Genomic DNA, 22054 nt, shown 5'->3' on the forward strand with positions numbered 1-22054 from the left:
AATGAAAAGCATGACTTTATAACTATATCATTTTCATAAACTAATATTCACCAAAACATGAGTATTTATTACACAATAATAAAATGACACAAGTTTACAGTCAATTAGTCAAAGCAGACTGAGTGTAGCAGTTATAACAAATATCTTAAGTACAGTTCTCCAGTACAACACACTGCATTTCACCCTAGAGAAAGAATGCTGGCAAAGATCTCTACCACATGGAAACTGCCCTTAAGCTGCTGGGCCCTGAAATTTTATTCAGCAGTTTGAAATCAAGCCATAGCTTTTCTCATTCACCCTCCCACTTGGGGCTAATGCACAGACAAGAACATCTATTGAGGAAAACCACAAAAAACTTCAAAACAGCTACAACGGTAGGCTTACTTTTCACATATTATTTTAAATATTGTTTGTTAAAGTATGACTCATCTAATAGTCTTAATAAATGTAAAGACCATCTCCGGTTTGTTTCAGCTGCCTCAAACAATTAATTTTTAACAAGTACTTATGTATATCATTGCATAACTTTAACATCCACGCAGGCAAGAATAGGGTGCTGCAAAAGTCACAAATCCATTTTATTCTTCATTTTCAACCTCTGGATTTTTGACAGTTTACTGACATCTATAATGCAGCATCAGCAACTGTGAGTGATTCTGCTCGAAGTTACTTAAGAAAAAGTCTGAAATGTGTACCCACCAGATAAAATCCACTGATGAGTCTAAAGGAATCCTTTCTATTACATTCCTCAAAGTTCCTTGATTAAAGTTCGGTATTTCCTCCAGCCTGCAATACTATTCTTTCAGTTTTCATAGTTTAAATTAAAAATACAATATTATTAACTAAAAATTGTGATCACCTATTAAAATTACAAAACTACGAAAATTAAAAACATATGGCTTTTCCTATATTCTTGTACCACCTAAAGGTAAGTGTTAATGACTACTTTTCATAATGTTAAATTTAAGATTTAAGTTTTAAAACTTTTCTTGGAACTTGTTTCTGTTCATACCAATACAAATCAAGAGTTCTTATAAAGTAGCTAAGTTGAAATATGATATTTTTAACTCACATGAGACAGGATCTTGGGACTTCATTTTAACTATTTATACTACAGGTATCCTAAGAATATTTCAATTAAATATTAGTATGTCTGTCCCAGGCACTTAATTATTAAGAAACTTAAATCATCAATATTTCTTGAATTTCTGATAGAGAAGAAATAAAACTATTTTCTAAAACTATTTTTCATAATGCTCACTGATACATAAAAACTGCTAGCATCTAATTAAAGATCACTAAGGGTTAAACACTGTTCTCTGGCCCTTACTGCGCACACCCTGCCAAAACATCCTCTAAGCTTTTAAATATTGCTTCGATGGTCTGAATTTTTATTTCCAGGGAAAAAGAGAGTTTTGTCCCACAGTCAGCAGGCCACTAGTTTATTAACTTCCAGTCACCTTGATTTTTGCTAAAATGAAGACTCTGCAGTCTACACTTCTCCTGTTACTGTTTGTGCCTCTGATAAAGCCAGCACCACCAACTCAGCAGGACTCACGCATTATCTATGATTATGGAACAGATAATTTTGAAGAATCCATATTTAGCCAAGATTATGAGGATAAATACCTGGATGGAAAAAATACTAAGGTACTTTATTTCTACTCTAAATTTAGTTTCTAAAATACTGTCCATTTAAATGCATGTTTTTGTTTTTCCTGAATGTGTCTGATAAGGTAAGGGGAAGGGAAAGTCACTTTAAATGATTCAAATGAATTCATAATTGTCCCTAAGATTATATTTTTAGAGTATGCATGCTTCCCAAATTAATAAACAGCACCTATGATAACCAAACAGTATCTATAGTAATGAAAAAATAAAATTTAAGGAAAACTAGACTTTAAGATGATCCCTGACTAGTTGCAATTTATGTATTAAGTAATATTATACAATGCCCTATATTTGCAATGTTGTACTGCCTCAAAAATAAATTAGTGGAAATGTATATTTGGAGAAATAAAGATGAATTATCAGCTTAAGGTTATTATTATAGAAAAAATTTTAAGAATATAAATAGAAGTGTACTGGTTATTTTTATATAAATAGCATCCCACAATAATTTATATATGCCATCTACATACAGTCCCAAAAACTGAAAACCTACTCAGTATAGGGCTTTCTTTTTAAATCAATTTTAACAGTTTAGATCCTCTATCAATTTGTACCAAGTAACTGTAACTGTCATTGAGTTAACACTACAGGGATGACATTATACCACATCATTCATTCCCCACCTTCATGGGCAAAGTAATTACTTGTGGTTTTTCTTGGCACACAGAAATGAATGCTGGGTAAGGAAAAATTTAATACACCACATTGGTATCTGTTGCCCACTGTGTATGACACACACAACCCCCCCACACACACACACACAGAGGAAAATGAGAAATTCAACAATACTGATTGTTTCAGAAGTTCTTCTCCACTTTAAATTGGATGATAATAAGATTGACCAGTTACAATTGCTACTTTCTCTTTTCTTTTTTGCAGGGATAAACAATGAGCAAATGTTAACACCACAGTTTCTTTCAAGTAACGCTTTTAATATGATAGCATTATTTTTGCCCATCAATAAAACACAAAGGATAGGTATTACTAATTATAGCTTCAAAAAAGAAAAAAAAAGGCCCATCATAACATAAGCTATTGGCTCACTTGGATGACTTGAATCTATTAAAAACTCTTTCAAGATTCCCTAGTCCCTAAATAGTTTAGAGATGATTTTTCTCTCTGCTTCTTCTCTTTACAGGGCTTTAGAAGTTTATCTTAACATAAATGCAGGGACTAAGATATCTGTGGAGTGGAGTAGAATTCAACAGGACTTGATGTGCAAACACAGAGTAAAGGGAGGAAGTTCAACCACCACACAGATGGGAGAATGAAGGTGAAGGGCAGAGTCGGGAGTCACGACCGAGGCTAAAATGAAATATGCTTACAAAGGACAAAGAGTAGGATACCACATAATACACTGTAATCTAATGGCAGAAAATGTACCCTCCAAGAACAGGAAAAAGAGAGACTAAATTATATCGACTCCAATTTCCCCAGAATTAATGGCCTATACCAGTGGCCTGAGCAGGGTAGGCAGGCTGGAATAAAAGGGCTCCAAGAGCCAGGGCTTAATGGAGGAATAGGTAAGTAAAGGGTAACCACAAGAAGAGACCAAAAGACCTTAGTCAGGAGTTTATACTTGTGACATGGCTGGAGATCTAGCCGAGCTCAAAATGGTAGAATCTGAATGAGAAACTCAGTTCAGATAAGACCCCTGAGGTTAAAAAAAAAAAAAAAAAAAAAAAAAAGACCCCTGAGGAATAGTTCACCTCAGAAAAACTTTCATTCCAATTGAGGGAATTCTCATCTAGCTCTGATTTGGAATTTCAATATGTTCAATATTTATTAAGCACTGAGTTCAGCCACTGAAGATATAAAATAAAAACATCCAGTTCTTTTACTCAAGGAGCTCATACTCTAAAATAAAGCCAAGCTAAAAAATATTTATACTGTAATTTAATAAATAATAAAATGGAAATAGGTATGAAAGCCTAATGAAGCACAAAAGAAATGCCACTAATTGTAACGATGAGAAGGTGTCTGTGATCCCTCAGTTTTACAGTCAAACATAGACTTAATCAACCTAGGTAACAAACTTTTATTTTTCCAATAGGAAAAAGAAACTGTGAGAATACCCAATGAGAAAAGTCTTCAATTACAAAACGATGAGATAATAACACCATTACCTCCCAAGAAAGAAAATGATGGTAAGTATTATCTAAATATTTTCCAAAAGGGATCTTTTAACAATAGCTATAATGGACTTTATTCCTTGTGGTAATCAAAAATACAGCAATTTCAAACAGTGGAGTTTTATTTCCAATGGTAAAGTCAGATGGGTATACCAGGAGTGCACACCATTTGCCATCGCACATCATGAGTGAGAAATGTGGAACAAGAACATTCAAGAACAACCAATGCGTGGGCAAGCTTAGCCTCCACAAACTGTGGTTTCTGTCCATATAAAATCAATTCAAGAAATACTTAAACACGGATAATTTGCCAAATATAATGGAGAGCCTCAGAATGTGATAAATATAATTATTGCCTTTAAGAAACTCACAGAACAGAAACATATATACATAAATAGCTATCATGTACATTTCAATTTTAGAAAACTTGTCATGAAATAACAAATTACAAGTCCTACTTAATAAAACGTCTGTATTTTGTTTACTCTTGCTCTATCACAGAACATTATTTTACATGAAAACATGAAAAAAAACCCACATATTAATTATTTTATTTATTTATTTTTGGGGTGGGGGGAACAAGAGTCTCACTATGTTACCCAGGTTGGAGTACAAAGGGATGATCTCAGCTCACTGCAACCTCCACCTCCTGGGTTCAAACGATTCTCCTGTCTCATCCTCCTGAGCAGCTGGGATTATAGGCGTGTACTACCAAGCCCGGCTAATTTTTTGTATTTTTTAGTAGACACAGGGTTTCCTCATGTTGGCCAGGGTGGTCTCGAACTCCTGACCTCATGATCCACCCACCTCAGCCTCCCAAAGTGCTGTGATTACAGGTGTGAGCCACCACGCCTGGCCAACACACATTTCTTTCTTTTTTTTTTTCTTTCTTTTTTTTTGAGATGGAGTCTCACTCTGTCACCCAGGCTGGTGTGCAGTGGTGCAATCTCAGCTCACTGCAACCTCCGCCTCCCGGGTTCAAGTGATTCTTCTGCCTCAACCTCCCGAGTGGCTGGGATTACAGGCGTGCACTACCACGCCCAGCTAATTTTGTATTTTTAGTAGAGATGGGGTTTCACCATGTTGGTCAGGTTGGTCTTGAATTCTTGACCTCATGATCCACCCACCTCAGCCTCCCAAGGTGCTGGGATTAGAGGTGCGAGCCACCACGCCCAGCTGATTTCTATATTGCTACAATAAAATGAAAATGAACCATAAAAGAAAATAACACTTAAAAAATGAGAAGTATGATAGTAAAAATAAATTTGAATAAATTTAAAGACATCCCTTGTTCTTGGATAGAATAACTCAAAATCATAAAGATATCCGTTCTTTCTAAATTTATAAATTTTAAACAATCCAACTAAAATTACCAATAATTTTTTCATAAAGCTGGAAAAATGGATTCTAGAATTCATATGACACCACACGTAACAAATAGCAAGGGAAAACAAAGAACAATGACAAGTATATACAGGAATCAGATGCACTACACATTAAAATATATTATAAAAACTCTATATTTTAAAAAGTATGATACTAATATATGAACAGAAAAAAAGATCAATGAAATAGAATAGAATGTCCAGAAACACATGAAAATTTAGTACATAATAAAGGTACCAACTCAAATCACTGAAGCAAAATGGGGTTTTTAAAAAGCGGTGCTCGGGCCGGGCGCGGTGGCTCACGCTTGTAATCCCAGCACTTTGGGAGGCTGAGGCGGGTGGATCACGAGGTCAAGAGATCGAGACCATCCTGGTCAACATGGTGAAACCCCGTCTCTACTAAAAATACAAAAAATTAGCTGGGCATGGTGGCGTGTGCCTGTAAACCCAGCTACTCAGGAGGCTGAGGCAGGAGAATTGCTTGAACCCAGGAGGCGGAGGTTGCGGTGAGCCGAGATAGCGCCATTGCACTCCAGCCTGGGTAACAAGAGCGAAACTCCGTCTCAAAAAAAAAAAAATCGGTGCTCGGAGAAATAGCCATTTGGAGAGAGACACATTTACCATACCTTAAACACAAAAATAAGCTCTAAATAGATTAGCTATCTGTATGTATAAAACAAAACCATACAAATACTAGAAAATAATCTGGGTACAGGGTGCCTCAAAATCCAGAGACAATAATAGAAAAGAATAAATTTGACCCCACAAATTCATGTGACAAAGTCTAACACAACTAAAAACTGGGAAGAATATTTGCAACATATACTACAAATAAATAACTAGATAAAGAGCTAGTATCTCTAATTTATAAAGAATTCTTAAAAATTAAGGAAAAGAGATTAAACAAAAATCCATTAGAAAAATGACAATTCACAAGAGGATTTAAATGATTTGACTCAAATAAATGTTCAATCTCACACAGAGACATACTAATTAAAAATATATTGAGATACCATTTCTAACCTGACTGAAAAAATTTGAAGTATGACAACACATTAATATTTTCCATGAACAAGGCTATGGGGTAAGACACTCATACACTGCAGCAGGAAGGGCAAATCAGCACAATACTTTTAGACAGGAATTTGGCAATACCTGACAAAATCAAAAATGCATTTACTTTTTGACGTAAGAATCAAATTTGAGAATTTTTTTTTTTTTTTTTTTTTTGGAGACAGAGTCTAGCTCTGTCACTGAGGCTGGGGTACAGCAATGCAATCTCAGCTCACTGCAACCTCCGCCATCCGGGGTCAAGCAATTCTCCTGCCTCAGCCTCCTGAGTAGCTGGGATTATAGGCATGCACCACTAGGCCAGGTTAATTTCTATATTTTCAGTAGAGATGGGTTTCACCATGTTGGTCAGGCTGGTCTTGAACTCCTGACCTCAAGTGATCCCCCTGCCTTGGCTTCTCAAAGTGCTGGGATTATACACATGAGCCACCACACCCAGCCTACTTTGAGAAATGTATCTTGATGATATACTCCAAAATAAATATAAACGTAAAATCACTAAAGCATTGCTTGCAATTGCAAAATATCAGAAATAATTTAACTGCCCAAACACTGAAGAGTAGTTGAATAAACAAGGGTAAATCCAACAGAACAGAACACTATGCAGTTGTAAAAATGAATGAAGAAGATCTCTAAGAACTAAAATGGAGTGATTTCCAGGATACACTATGTGAAAAAAAGAAAAGTGCAAAAGAATATCTATAATATGCTGTCTTTCATGTAAGAAAGAAAGGGACATAAGAAAATATGTATGTATCTGCTTATTTCTGTGAAAATAAATACAGGATAGAAAGAAATTGTGGGAGAGGGGATGGCAGTTCTCTGAGTATACACTTTTTAATGTAGATTTAATTTTTAGAATAATGCTGTTTCGTAGTCAAAAAACCAAATACATATATAAATGAAATCAACAAGAACAAGGAAAAAAGAACCCAAATTGGAATATAAACATAAAAACATAAACTTAATTGTATTTCAAATTAATAACACTCTAAAGTAAGAATAAAATCTAATTTAAGTAATCGTTAAACACAGTTTGGCAACATATCTTCAGGCTAAGGACAAAAAGAACTTCAAACAAATACTAAGGTCCAGTGAGTAGGTTTGTTATGCACAGTATTATGACTTAGCAATATTGGAACTATTTAATGTGTGTGCCAGAACTAAGTAAATATGCTGTAAATAAAAAGAGCCAGGTTCCACACTGTAAGAGAAACATTATAAATCTGGAAACGTGGAAGGCTAGAAAGAATGCTGCGGAGTTGGTTTGGAATAGAAGATACCAGTATTAACTCACAGTTTGTACATATAAAGAGATACAAAAATATAGACATGTATATCTCTGTTTATCTCTGTGTGTTCTTATGTATACATGTGAGTATATGGTATACATATGCATGTATATTGTGTATGTTTATATCCATATATATATTGCATGTATGTGTATTATCTATGGAGAAAGAGACAAATATACACACACATTTATTTCCTAGCTCTCTCTGCTGAAAGGGCCTGGAAGCAACATGATCGCAATGGCAATGAGCACCCTAGCACCTACATCTTGGTTTCTAATACCATTCTCCACTAAAAGAAACCAAAGCTGGCTGGGTGTGGTTGCTCATGCCTGTAATCTCAGCACTTTGGGAGGCCAAGGTGGGTGGATCACCTGAGGTCAGGAGTTTCAGACAAGCTGGCCAACATGGCAAAAACCTGTCTCGGCTAAAAACACACACACAAAACTAGCCCATTGTGGTGGCACATGTCTGTAATCCCAGCTACTCGGGAGGCTGAGTCAGGAGAATTACTTGAACTCAGGAGGCAGAGTAGCAGTGAGACGAGATTGCACCACTGCACTCCAGCCTGAGCAAAAGAGCAAGACTCTGTCTCAAAATCAATCAAACAAACAAACAAACAAAAACCCAATACTGCCTGAAGTGACAGCTGATTTCAGGGTTGGGGCAGGAACAATGCAAGATTGGTTTGGGACATCTTGCAATGTTAGAAAATAAGGAAGTTCTCTGGCTCAGCACAGTGTCTCACGCCTGTAATCCCAGCACTTTGGAAGGCCAAGGCGGGTAGATCACAAGGTCAGAAGTTCAAGACCAGCCTGGCCAACATGGTGAAACGCTGTTTCTACTAAAAATATAAAAATTAGCTGGGCACAGTGGAAGGCACCTGTAATCCCAGCTACTTGGGAGGCTGAGGCAGGAGAATCACTTGAACCTAGGGGATGGAGGTTGCAGTGAGCCAAGATCATGCCACTGCACTCCAGCCTGGGTGACAAAGGGAAACTCTGTCTCAAAAAAAAAAAAAAAAGAAAAAGAAAAAAGAAACAATAAGGAAGTTCTCAAAGAATAATGGGGGCATTAATTTTTTTAATTTTTATTTATTTATGGTGTGTGTGTGTGTGTGTGTATGTGTGTGAGAGAGGGAGAGAGAGAGGATCTTGTTCTGTTACCCAGGCTGGAGTACAGTGGCATGGTCACAGCTTACTGCAGTCTTGACCCCCTGGGCTCCAGCAATCCTCCTGCCTCAGCCTCCTAAGCAGTTGGGATTATAGGTATGTGCCACCACACTTGCTAATTTTTGTATTTTTTTGTAGAGATGAGGTTTCACCATGTTGGCCAGGCTGGTCTCTCAAACTCATAAATTCAAATTCCACCCGCCTCAGCCTCCAAAAGTGCCAGAATTACATACATGAGCCACTGCACCTAGCCTCCCCACAAAATGTTTTTAAATCCATCGAAATATATGAGAGAAATAGATACAAAAGAGGTATACGGGAAGGCGCTGAGGCGAGAGGATTGCTTGACCTCAAGAATTTGAGACTAGCTTGGGCAACATAGTGACACCATGTCTCTACAAAAAATTTAACAAAGAGCCAGGTGTGGTGGCATAAATCTGTAGTCCTAGCTACTTGGGAGGCTGAGGCAGGAGGATTGCTTGAGCCAGGGAGGTTGGGGTTACAGTGAACCATGATCATGCCACTGTACTCCACCCTGGGTGACAAAGTGAGATCCTGTCTTTAACAAAAAAAAAAAAAAAAAAAAAAAAAAGAAGTATGTAAGACTTCTACACTAAAAGCTAGATAATGCTGCTAAGAGAAATTAAAGAAGATCGACATATAAGAAGAAATGTATTATGTTCAAGGTCTGGAAGACTCAATATCATTAAGATGTCAGTTTTCCCGAACACAATCCCAATTGAAATCCTAATAGTTTTTTTTTTTGTTTGTTTAATTAACAAGCTGATTCTAAAATATATATAAAAATGTAAAGGACCTAGAAAAAACTACATCGAAGAGTCACAAAGTTGTAGGATTTATAATGATAAGACTATTATAAAGGTACAGGAATCAAGATACTGCAGTACTGGCATAAAAATGTTAAAGTAGATCAGCAGAACAAAATAGAATCCAGAAACAGGCTAACATGAAGTAAACAACTAGTTCTTGACAATGTAACAACACAATTCTATGGAAAAGAATAATCTTTTTCAAAAATGGTGCTAAAAGAAGCAGACAACTGTAAAAAAATTTCAAAAAAGAATCTTAACCGTTCCTGGCACCATATAAAAAAATTAGCCCAAAGTATACCCCATACCTAAAGGTAAAGAGCTTAAAGTATACAACTTTCTAGAAGAAAGCAAAGTGTCAAATCTTGGTGGTTAGCAAACATTTCTTAAATACAACACAGAAACCATGAATTATAAAGGAATCAACTGTTCTTCATTAAAATTTAAAATGTTTCCATTCCAAAAGACATTGATAAGAGAGAAAAAAAGACAAGTCATCAAAGAAAATATATGAATGGCAAACAAACACATAAAAAGATGCTACATCATTAGTTATCAGAGAATACAAATTAAAACACAATGAGATACTATAACATGCCCTACATTTCAATCACTAAAATTAAACAGACTGACCATTCCAAATGTTGGCAAGGATGTGGAACAGCTAGAACTCTCACATGCTGCTGTTAGCACTATGAAATGGCACAGTCCTTTGGAAACTGTTTGATACTTTCTTCAAAAGATAAAACATACATTTATAATAAGACCCAGCCATTCCACTCCTTAGGTATTCACCCAAGAGAAATGAAAGCATTAAGTCCACAGAAACTTATACATAAGTTTCTTTGAAATAGTGAAACCTGGAAACAACCCAATGTCCATACGAAATGACCATGTAAATTGTATACAATAAGACAATGGAATACTACTGAGTAATAAAGAAGAATGAACTACTGATACAGATTGAAACTCAAAATAGTAATACTGAGCGAAAGAAGCCAGAAAAGAGAGTAGATACTACACAATTCTTTTAATATAAAATTCTTTAAATGCAAACTAATGTATATTGACCAAAAGCAGGTCAGTCATTGCTTGAGGACAAGAGTGAAAGGGAGAGATTACCAAAGGGCAGGAGGAAACTTTTTGGAGGGACAGATATGTTAATTAACTCAATTGTAGTGACGGTTTCATGGGGGTATACATATGTAAAAATCTTTATAAACTGTATGATTTAAATAGGTACAATTAATTGTATGTCAACTAACCACAAAAGCTGTAGTAGGAAAAAAAAGCTTGAAAGGGCACTCACTGGCTAATCTGTGACAATTTGATTGTTAAACATGGGTTATAATTCACAAGACACAGTTCATATTGATATAAAAATATCAATTAAAATTTTAAAAAATAGGCTGGGCATGGTGGCTCACACATGTAATCCTAGCACTTTGGGAGGCTGAGGTGGGCAGATCACCTGAGGTCAGGGGTTTGAAACCAGCCTGGTCAACATGGTGAAACCCAGTCTCTACTAAAAATACAAAAAAATTAGCCTGTGTGGTACACATGCCTATAATCCCAGCTACTTGGGAGTCTGATGCAGGAGAATTGCTTGAACCTAGGAGGCAGAGACTGAAGTGAGCCAAGATCGCGCCACTGCACTCTAGCCTGAGCAACAGAGCGAGATTCCATCTCAAAACAACAACAAAAAATTCAAAAAATAAAATTTGACATGTTTATTTGATATATTTAAAATATATCAAAATAGGTCAGGTGCGGTGGCTTACGTCTGTAATCTCAGCACTCTGGAAGACAGAGGCAGGGAAATCACTTGAGGTGGTGTTTGAGACCAGCCTGGTCAACATGGTGAAACCTTGTCTGTACGAAAAATTCCAAAAAAAAAAAAAAATTAGCCAGGTATGGTGGCACGTGCCAGCAATCCCAGCTACTCAGAAGGCTGAGGCAGAAGAATCACCTGAACCAGGGAGGTGGAGGTTGCAGTGAGCCAAGATCACACCACTAAACTCTAGCCTGGGCAACAGAACAAGACTCTGTCTCAAAAATAAATAAGCAAATAAATAATAAAGTAAAATAAATAAAATAAGTACATATTGACATAAAAAATAAGAAAATACCAACTAACAAATGTAGAAGGAATAATGAATTAGAAAATCACTATTTGGTTAGTCACAAACAATTCAGGTAAGAATCATCAATGGATGCTAAAACTAATATGTGAAAGTACAATGTCACATCAGACATTTAGATTCTCAAAGTGCTTCTCCAGAATTACTTATCAGTTATGAAGTAAAAAAGATTAACTTTACTCAGTGAGAAACATGACGAATACTACTTGAACCAAGTGACCAAAGATATTATCAGGAGTAGGATAAACAGATATCATGTGCTTTTGGATATACAGCACTGAGGATCCATGGTACTCCTGCCAAAAATGAGAAACCTCTGCCAACTGAAAGACATTCTGCAAAATAAATGCCCTGAAAAATAAAACTAAAGTAAAAAAAAGCCCTACACTTTTCAAAAACAGGAAAAGGTATAAAAAACAAAGACTAAGGAATGTTCCAAGAGGCATGACAAGTAAATGCAATGGATGAGTTGGGGTGCTATGGGATCCAAACAGTACCTGCGATTAGTCTAATTTTCAAGTTAATGGTTTCTTTATCAAACTAGTGGTTACTAAAGTCTAGCGACTCTCACCAATCTGAAATATGTTTCTCACACATCAAATTTAATATGAGTATGATTTCTTATGATTCTGTAAAACATCTCTTCAAAATAGTAATAGCATTCATTACAGCAAAAATTTTACTACTAGTGGCCAAGTATTTTCAAACTATTGTTTATCTTACGATTTTATTTTCCAATTTAGAAATGCCCACGTGTCTGCTGTGTGTTTGCTTAAGTGGCTCTGTATACTGTGAAGAAGTTGACATTGATGCTGTACCACCCTTGCCAAAGGAATCAGCCTATCTTTACGCACGATTCAACAAAATTAAAAAGCTGACTGCCAAAGATTTTGCAGACATACGTAAGTTAAGCTGAAATATGATATTAGTATTAACTGATATTAGTATTTAACTCATATAAACACATTTCTATATAGTTGCTGCCTGTCACATATAGGTTTGTCACTTGGAGTACATAAGCATCTAACATGTTCCACAAAAGTCCATTCATTTGTTGGTGAATCATCTTTCCATTCAGACAGATCCTGTGATCTTTCTTTACTGGTGACTTCAGTGTCTATGTTGACAGCCCATCTAACATACAGCAACTATATCTTCTCAATTCCAATACTTCAGGATCTCTTGCTTTAGACACTGAGTAACACCAGTATAACTGGGATGCTTCTCCAACCACAATGTTTTATTATCTACCTGCACTATAAAAACACAGAAACTGGCCAGGCGCAGTGGCTTACACCTCTAATCCCAGCACTTTGGGAGACCGAGGTGGGTGGATCAAGAGGTCAAGAGATCTAGACCATCCTGGCCAACATGGTGAAACCCCGTCTCTACTAGAAATACAAAAATTAGCCGGGCGTGGTGGCACGTGCCTGTGGTCCCAGCTACTTGGGAGGCTGAGGCGAAAGAATCGCTTGAATCCAGGAGGTGGGAGTTGCAGTGAGCCAAGATTGCACCACTGCACTCCAGCCTGGCAACAGAGCAAGACTCCGTCACACACACACACACACACACACACACACACACACACACACACACACACTGCTTTTTATTACTTTAACTAATGGCTCTTATACCTGGCTGGATATTAAAATATCTTGGGAAGCTTTTTTTTTTTTCCTTTCTTTTTCTGAGACAGAGTCTTGTACTATCACCCAGGCTGGAGTGCAATGGCATGATCTTGGCTCACTGCAACCTCCGTCTCCTGGGTTCAAGCGATTATCTTGCCTCAGCCTCACAAGTAGCTGGGATTACAGGTGCCCACCACCATGCCTGGCTAATATTTGTATTTTTAGTAGAGATGGGGTTTCACCATGTTGGCCAGGCTGGTCGTGAACTCCTGACCTTGTGATCTGCCCACCTTGGCCTCCCAAAGTGCTGGAATTACAAGTGTGAGCCACCGTGCCTGGCAGGGAAGTATTTTTTAAACACTGAAACCAGGTCCTACTTTCTAGGGGTTGTAATTCAGATGTGGATTAGGGCCCAGGCAACATTATTAAAAACAAACAAACTCCTTGGATGATTCTAATATGGAAATAGTGTTGAGAACAGTGGTATTTAATTCTTTACCAGGTCATTATCAATCTTGAACTTCTAGCAAACCTTAACTCAACTGGAGTGTTGCCATAAGCACACTGGAATCCTCCATTTATGCAGTACCAAACCCCAGTCCTAGATCATTAATTTCTTGTCACTGTTCTAGACTCCTAATATTGTCAAGAGTTCTGAAGAAAATAACACCAAGAAATGCATACTGGCCCCACTACACATTTATGAGAGTAACCATAACCAGATCCATGCTGCCTCTGATAGATTCCAAATGTGGATATAAGTATAATTGATCCTTGTTATTTGTGGATTCCATATTTGTGAATTAACCCACTTGATAAAATTTATTTATAACCCCAAAATTAATACACATGGTACTTTCATGGTCATTCTCAGACATGCTCAAAGTGTTAAAAAATTTGAGTTACTTGACATGCACATTCCCATTTCATGTTGAACACAGTATACTGTCTTCTGGTTCCAGTTCTCATACTGTAAATAAATGCCCTGTTCACAGCCTATTTAATGACATGTTTTTCACTGGAATTTTATTTTTTTTTTTTTTTTTTTTTTTTGCTTTTTGTTTATGCTTTTGCTGTTTATTGATCTTGGGGGTTTTTGTTTGTTTGTTTTTGAGACAGGGTCTTGCTCTGTCACCCAGTATGGAGTGTAGAGGCACAACCTAGGCTCACAGCAGCCTCTACCTCCTCGGTTCAAGGGATTCTCATACCTCAGCCTCCCAAGTAGCTGGGACTACAGGCATGCACCACCACATCGGCTATTTTTTTTTTTTTTTTTTGTAATTTTAGTAGAGACAGGGTTGCACTGTGTTGGCCAGGCTGGTCTTGAACTCCTGACCTTAAGTGATCTGCACACCTTGGCCTCTCAAAGTGCTGGAATTACAGGCATAAGCCACCGCATTTGGCCTGATTTTGCTGTTTAACATGACCCAACACACAATGCTGAAATGATGTCTAACATCCCTAAGCACAAAAAGGGTGTGACATGCCTACAGAGAAAATATGTTAGATAAGGTTTGTTCAGGTATGAGTTATAGTGCAATATTAATGATTCAACAATATATATTAAGCGAGTTATCTTTAAGAAAAACACATAAAGTTATGTACTAATTAGTTGATGGAAATGAGTGTCCAGAGGCTCACAGGGACATAACCCTGTATTTCTCCTAGGAATAATGGTTCAGTATTCACAAATTCAGCCCTTGTGGTAGTTTTCTAGAACATAACTCCTGTGAATAAGAAGCAATTGTATTTCCTAATTATCCCAGATATAAGTGATGCACACACAGTATACACACACACACACACACACGCACACACAGTACACACACACACACACACACACACACGCTGAATTTATCTCTCAATCTGTGTCACTTTAACAAATCAGGGGACATCTTTGTCTTTGTTGTTGTTAAGTGATAAGGCATAGAGATACTAAGATAACATACTCAGATTTACAATGCAACATGCCAGCAAAATATCTAAAAATATTACATCATTCCAATAAAATGTAATGCTTACTTTCCATGATTTGAAAGAAGAATTTCTTTCTAACTGCCTGGCCATCCTGAGGAATTTGAACAGAGAAAGATTAAAAGACTTGATTAACTTTAAGATCACTTTCTTTCTTTTTCTTTTTTTTTGACACGGAGTCTTGCTCTGCCACCCAGGCCGGGGTACAGTGGCGTGATCTTGGCTCACTGCAACCTCCATCTTCTGGGTTCAAGCTGTTCCCTGCCTGAGCTTCCCAAGCAGTTGGGATTACAGGCACATGCCACCACACTCGGCTAAGTTTTGTATTTTTAGTAGAGATGGGGTTTCAGCATGTTGGCCAAGCTGGTCTCGAACAACTGACCTCAGGTGATCCATCTGCTTTGGCTTCCCAAAGTGCTGAGATTACAGGCATGAGCCACCGTGCCTAGCCTTAAGATCACTTTCAAACCTGAGATTCTAGGACTCCAGTCAGAAAGGGCAGCAGTTTCAGGCACGAAGAGGTGCTCAGTGATCATTCGACAAAACTTTACTGGGCTATGAATTGTAGACACTCTACCGTGCACTAAAAATGAGATTTGAGTGATCTGTTAAAAAACTGCTTTTCTTCAGTCCATACAATAAGAATTTTACTTATTTAGTTATTTTTTGTATATTTTTCCCTCAAGCTAACTTAAGAAGACTTGATTTTACGGGAAATTTGATAGAAGATATAGAAGATGGTACTTTTTCAAAACTTTCTCTGTTAGAAGAACTTTCACTTGCTGAAAATCAACTACTAAAACTTCCAGTTCTTCCTCCCAAGCTCACTTTATTTAATGCAAAATACAACAAAATCAAGAGTAGAGGAATCAAAGCAAACGCATTCAAAGTAAGTATTTTATAGTAAAACTAAGCATAGTATGAGTGATAATATGATAGATAAAAGAGAAACTGGCCAGACCTGGTGGCTCACGCCTGTATTCCCGGCACTTTGGGAGGCCAAGGCAGGCGGATCACCTGAGGTAGGAAGTGCAAGACCAGCCTGACAAACAGGAGAAACCCCAGCTCTACTAGAAATAGAAAATTAGCTGGGCATGGTGGCGCATGCCTGTAATCCCAGTTACTTGGAGGCTAAGGCAGGGGAATTGCTTGAACCCAGGAAGTGGAGGTTGTAGTGAGCCGACATCGTGCCATTGCACTCCAGCCTAGTCAAGAAGAGCGAAATTCCATCTCAAAAACAGAAAAAATAAAGAGAGAAACTTTGGTCTAGAATTGTATTTTGATTACACTTACAAAGTATTTCAATTTAATAAATGAAGACATTATTTACATAATAAGTAACCATCCTATTAGGCTTATTTGGCCTAGCTTATACCTATATCTCAGTTAAAATACATAACCTTTATCTTATTTCATGGGACTATATTATTTCTAATTTTTCTACTTGTTCATACAGCAAATATTTATTTAGACAGACATGGTTGTCCCCTCATGGCACTTACAGTCTATGAAAACTCAAAATGGGACCTTTCCTATGTTTCTTTTTCCTTACAATGTTAGCAAATTATAAATATCAGACAAAAATAAAGGTCCAAAAAGTAAATACTGAATTTGACTTTTAATATTTAAAACTTTTAGACTGTGAAATTCTATAGGGAGATTTTCCTTTGAATTTCATGATAGCATGTAAAACAAAATTTTATATGTAGTAAGAAATATATTTCTCAATTTAACAATTCAAGCAAATACTATGTGGGAAAAAGGGAAGGTAATCTACTTCCATTTAGGTAAACGATTTGTCTCAAAATGCATGCTTTACAAAAGTAATCACTTTAGCCCAGGATTTCCATAGCTCTGATGTAATCATTCCCCAGATAAAATGATGAGATGATCATGCCACTGCTGGTAACAGACATAACCTCACTCAAAAGGCAAGGTTTCTTGCTTCTAAAGATGAATTCAGATAGGACCTAAAACTTAGCAAATATTCATTATCATAAAGTTTATGATAATCACACAAAAGTAGAATCAGTCCAAAAATACACAGTCTGTTAGAAAGTGAAGAAATAGTCCATTTTTTTCTTTTATTTTTCTTTACAATTAAGGTATTTTTTTTTCACCTTCAAGGGACATTTCAAAGTTACATCAGAGTTCATCTGACGTTTCTTGTAAGGAACTCAGAAGTTAAAGGACTCTTAGAGGACTTTTTAAAAGCAGACATACTTTTTTTTTTTTTTGAGATGGAGGCTCACTCTTTTGCCCAGGCTGGAGTGCAGTAATGCAATCTTGGCTCACTGCAACCTCTGCCTCCCAGGTTTGAGCAATTCTTCTGCCTCAGCCTTCCAAGTAGTTGAAGCTACATGCCGACATGCCCAGCTCATTTTTGTATTTTTAGTAGAGACGGTGTCTCACCACGTTGGCCAGGCTGGTCTCAAATTCCTGAACTTAGGTAATCCGCCCACCTCGGCCTCCCAAAGTGCTGGGATTGCAAGCATGAGCCACCATGCCAGCTTTTTTAAAGTTGTAATTTGAAAAAATTAATTTGAATTGGTCAGTCTTTGAATAATTTACATGTTAAAGACCTATAAGAGCTAATCAGTCCAGGCTCAGTGGCTCACACCTGTAATCCCAACACTTTGGGAGGCCAAGGCAGGCAGATTACTTGAGGTTAGGAGTTCAAGACCAGCCTGGCCAACATGGTGAAACCCCGTCTTTACTAAAAATACAAAAATTAGCCAGGCATGGTGGTAGGCGTCTGTGATCCCAGCTACTTGGGAGGCTGAGGCACGAGAATCACTTGAACCCAGGAGCCGGAAGTTTCAGTGAGCTGAGATCGCACCACTGCACTCCTGCCTGGGAGACAGAGCAAGATTCAGTCCAAAGAAAAAAGCTGATCAACGTTTCACAAAAACAATGTTTGCATATTTTTGGGTTTACACAAACATTATTGAAGGGATTTATGACAAGTTGGTATGAAAATAATAAACTCAGCCAGGCACAGTGGCTCATGCGTGTAATCCTAGTACTTTGGGAGGCCAAGGCGGGCAAATTGCCTGAGCTCAGAAGTTCGAGACCAGCCTGAGCAACATGGTGAAATCCCGTCTCTACTAAAATACAAAAAATTAGCCAGGCATGGCAATGTGCCCCTGTAGTCCCAGCTATTCAGGAGGCTGAGGCAGGGGAATTGCTTGAACCTGGGAGGCAGAGGTTGCAGTGAGCCGAGATTGTGCCATTGTACTCCACCCTAGGCAACAGAGTGAGACTCTGTCTCTAAAAAAAAAGAAAAGAAAATAATAAACTCAGTTGCCCTGCAGTTTTATTTAATGTCCTAGGCCTCTATAGTCACTAGTACAATTAGGTTATTTTAACCCATGTAAATGAGACTCACTGGGAAGACCAGAGCTTGATGCCCATATGGTGGAAGGGTAGGGTGCTTAAGAAATTATTAAAATAACAGCACAGAAAAGAACTGATAAATTGTACTTAGTCTTCAATACACATCCTGTGCTAATTTTGCTAGCAGGGGAAACTACAATTATACACAATAATGGGTTACTGATCATGAAGAGTAATCTAACATGAAGCCCTTAGGGAAAAAACACATCAAGCTAACTGTTTAATAAACTGCTTTGGAAAACACACACATTTCTAAGGAGTAACCACTTAGCTAGAAATTGGTGGAGCTGAGATGGGAAGCTCCAGAGGTACAGGAGAGGTTATGGCAGCACCAGGGTCAAAATTTAGTCCCACGTAGGGACTCATCTCATTAGCTCCTATCAAGACAAACCCAAAGGGCTCCAGAAGTTGGCATTAGAAGTAGTCATCCTGGGAAAGCATCCAAACAGTTTTATTTGCTTAAAAACATTACCTATAGGGTCATACTCTTAACCTCTATCAGTACAACATATAAACTAAAGTCTGTATCAACAATGTGTAAGGAACCTAAGTATTGGTTTAATATTAACTTTGAAGGAATTTGATATTTTAAGCAAGGATACTCAGAGATCAGATAGATGAATGGACAGAAATGCAGAATATGCAGCAGAATTCCACTAGCTGTCATAAAGGACCAAACTACACTACATGTGAAGCCAGAAAAAAACCAAAGAAGAAACTACCACATAAACAATTGATATTATTGATGTATGTATGTCAATATGCAAGTCTGTATAGAGACACATACTCATATGCACATGTATAATCCTTGAATCCTGTGAAAGAATGCACGGAACCTCAATAGCACTCACATGAAATTTTCCTTACAGAAACTGAATAACCTCACCTTCCTCTACTTGGACCACAATGCCCTGGAATCCGTACCTCTTAATTTACCAGAAAGTCTACGTGTAATTCATCTTCAGGTATGATGGTTCCTTTCACAATAACTGACTCTAATTACCTATGAGTCAAAATCTTATGTCTCATTGGGAATCTCACTTATTCACATACACATATTGGTTAGATCACTATAGTAGTATGACAGCTAAATGCCTGCCTATCAAAAGTATTAATGTTAAGCCAATGAACTTTTCTGTCCTGAAGTCCAGATTCCGTCCAGAGCATAACAAGTGGACCAGCACAGTAGGTGTGAAGTCTGCTCTTGATTGTATTTGTCTCCAGGTGTGTATTTGGTATTTCCTAATTAATCTGACACAAGGATGTGAAGTGAGGGGCATTCAGACCTCTAGCTGATGTTTCCTTCTCCCATTACATAGCATATGAAAGGATGATTTCAGATTTCTGAACAAATTTTTCCTCTTTTTTTTTTCAGTTTAACAACATAGCTTCAATTACAGATGACACATTCTGCAAGGCTAATGACACCAGTTACATCCGGGACCGCATTGAAGAGATACGCCTGGAGGGCAATCCAGTCATCCTGGGAAAGCATCCAAACAGTTTTATTTGCTTAAAAAGATTACCTATAGGGTCATACTCTTAACCTCTGTCAGTACAACATATAAACTAAAGTACACCTACACTTATAGTCTGTCTCAACAACGTGTAAAGGAACCTAAGTATTGGTTTAATATTAACTTTGAAAGCATTTGATATTTTAAGCAAGGATGTTCAAAATCTTACATATAATAAGTAAAAAGTAAGATTGAATGTCTATGATCAAAACAAAGTAATGTGAAAATATTTAAACAGCATTATAAAATCCTAGTTTATACTAGACTATCATATAAAAAATATGTTTTTATATAAGTGCCAAAATTGGAGATGCATTATTCCTATTATTAATGATGTAAGTAAGTGGATAAATCCAATAAATTTTCAACTCTTTGTCTTTCCTAGCCTTTACTGGATCACAAAAGCATTTAAGGTACATGTTCAAAAAACTTTGAAAAGCTAAATGTTTCCCATGATCACCCATTCTTCTTTTATGATTCATACATTATTCCTTATAAAGTTAGAACTTTGTTTTCCTATCAAGGCAGCTATTTTATTAAATTTTCACTTAGTCTGAGAAATACAGAATAGTCTCATATGTAGGCAAACTTTCCAAATAAAATAAATGTTATTCTCCGATAATGAGCTAATACGGAAATGTTCAAGTTATTTCACTTTCTGGTCACAGAGTTAATGTCTTCAGTAAAATAGTAAAATATTTTTCTTTATCTAAATATTAACATTCTAAGTCTGCCCAGAAAAAGTTTTTAAAATCAAGCAGGCCAAAATCAGTATGCGTATACTGGCTATAGCCAATAAAAAAGAAAACATGAAAAGTCCATCATAACCATTAAGTTCTCTATGGTAAAGTCTTTCACATATAAGATAACTGCAAAACATTTTCCTTTTATTTAGAAATGAGAATCTCATCAATAAATTAGTTCGAACATAAGATGAAAACAGAATATTCTGTGGTGCTAGTGCACACTACTTTCCCTCCCATACACATCCATGTTCACTGTAACAAACTGAATATTCACAATAAAGCTTCTAAGTAACACTTTCCGATTACTCATGATAAACTGATATGGCTAACTGCAAGAATCTAATCTTCAATCTGAGAGTAGTAGTTTATGATGACTCAGTGCTGCCAGAGTAAAGTTTCTAAAATAACTTTCGTCTTGCTTGTACCCCACTAAAAGTCTTAGTCTACACTTTGCTTTGAAGTTAAACAAAATTATCAGTGTTTTAGAAACGTAAGTCTGGACTAACTAAACAAAAGTACAAACATTATTTCCATCATGAAGTATGTATTGAAATCAAGTTGTCTCTGTGCACTATTCCCAGAATACATATTTATTCCCATTTTTAAGCATTTGCTTCTGTTTTTTTCCCTACCTACAATGATGTCACATGTTTTTCAACTATCCCCCGTTTGTCAGTTGACCTCAAGATAAAATTTTTGATTAATGCATCTGAGATCTAAGACCACAATTACTATTCTAACAATGATTATTAGCTCGTTCACTTATTTTGATAACTAATGATCATAATTATTATAATGCTTTCTCATTATTTTGTGTGCATGCCTCATTTTCCTGTGACTTAAAGCTCACTACAAGCACTAAATGCAGCCTTATACTTTATACTTTCAAAGTGCTAGCACAATAGTGAGCACATTTGAATTGAATATACAATAAATATTGCAAAATAAAATCCATCCAAATAAAAAGGTTCTGTTTCATCTGGAAAAACTGAATCTTTAAACTGTCATAATCTTGAATCCTGTCATCTTTCTAGTTTTCAGAAAAATAATGTATTTCTATATTCTTTTTATGATAAAACCTACGGACCAAAACACC

The 22054-nt window shown here is 36.8% G+C and overlaps 2 protein-coding genes across 7 annotated transcripts in view; one reads left to right on the forward strand and one right to left on the reverse strand.

The window, feature by feature from the left end:
- CENPP (centromere protein P) overlaps positions 1-22054 on the reverse strand; it is a 279890-nt gene that overhangs the window by 198835 nt on the left and 59001 nt on the right. The gene's annotated exons all lie outside the window — the stretch shown is intronic.
- On the forward strand, positions 180-21914 carry OGN (osteoglycin). Its single transcript, XM_032260490.1, has 7 exons — positions 180-374; positions 1402-1650; positions 3725-3818; positions 12441-12599; positions 15986-16188; positions 19565-19660; positions 20071-21914. Exons 2-7 carry the CDS (start codon positions 1477-1479, stop codon positions 20239-20241), a joined length of 897 nt encoding a protein of 298 aa, XP_032116381.1. The 5' UTR covers positions 180-374; positions 1402-1476; the 3' UTR covers positions 20242-21914.

Source organism: Sapajus apella, unplaced genomic scaffold (assembly GCF_009761245.1).
Source record: "Sapajus apella isolate SASKATOON/1434 unplaced genomic scaffold, GSC_monkey_1.0 scaffold118, whole genome shotgun sequence".
Classification (NCBI taxonomy): domain Eukaryota; kingdom Metazoa; phylum Chordata; class Mammalia; order Primates; family Cebidae; genus Sapajus; species Sapajus apella.

Coding starts and splice junctions, on each gene's coding strand:
- OGN (XM_032260490.1), top strand. CDS start 1,477: ATGAAGACTCTGCAGTCTACACTTCTCCTGTTACTGTTTGTGCCTCTG. Junction 3,819..12,440: donor TCCCAAGAAAGAAAATGATG/GTAAGTATTATC, acceptor TTTCCAATTTAG/AAATGCCCACGTGTCTGCTG. Junction 16,189..19,564: donor TCAAAGCAAACGCATTCAAA/GTAAGTATTTTA, acceptor TTTTCCTTACAG/AAACTGAATAACCTCACCTT.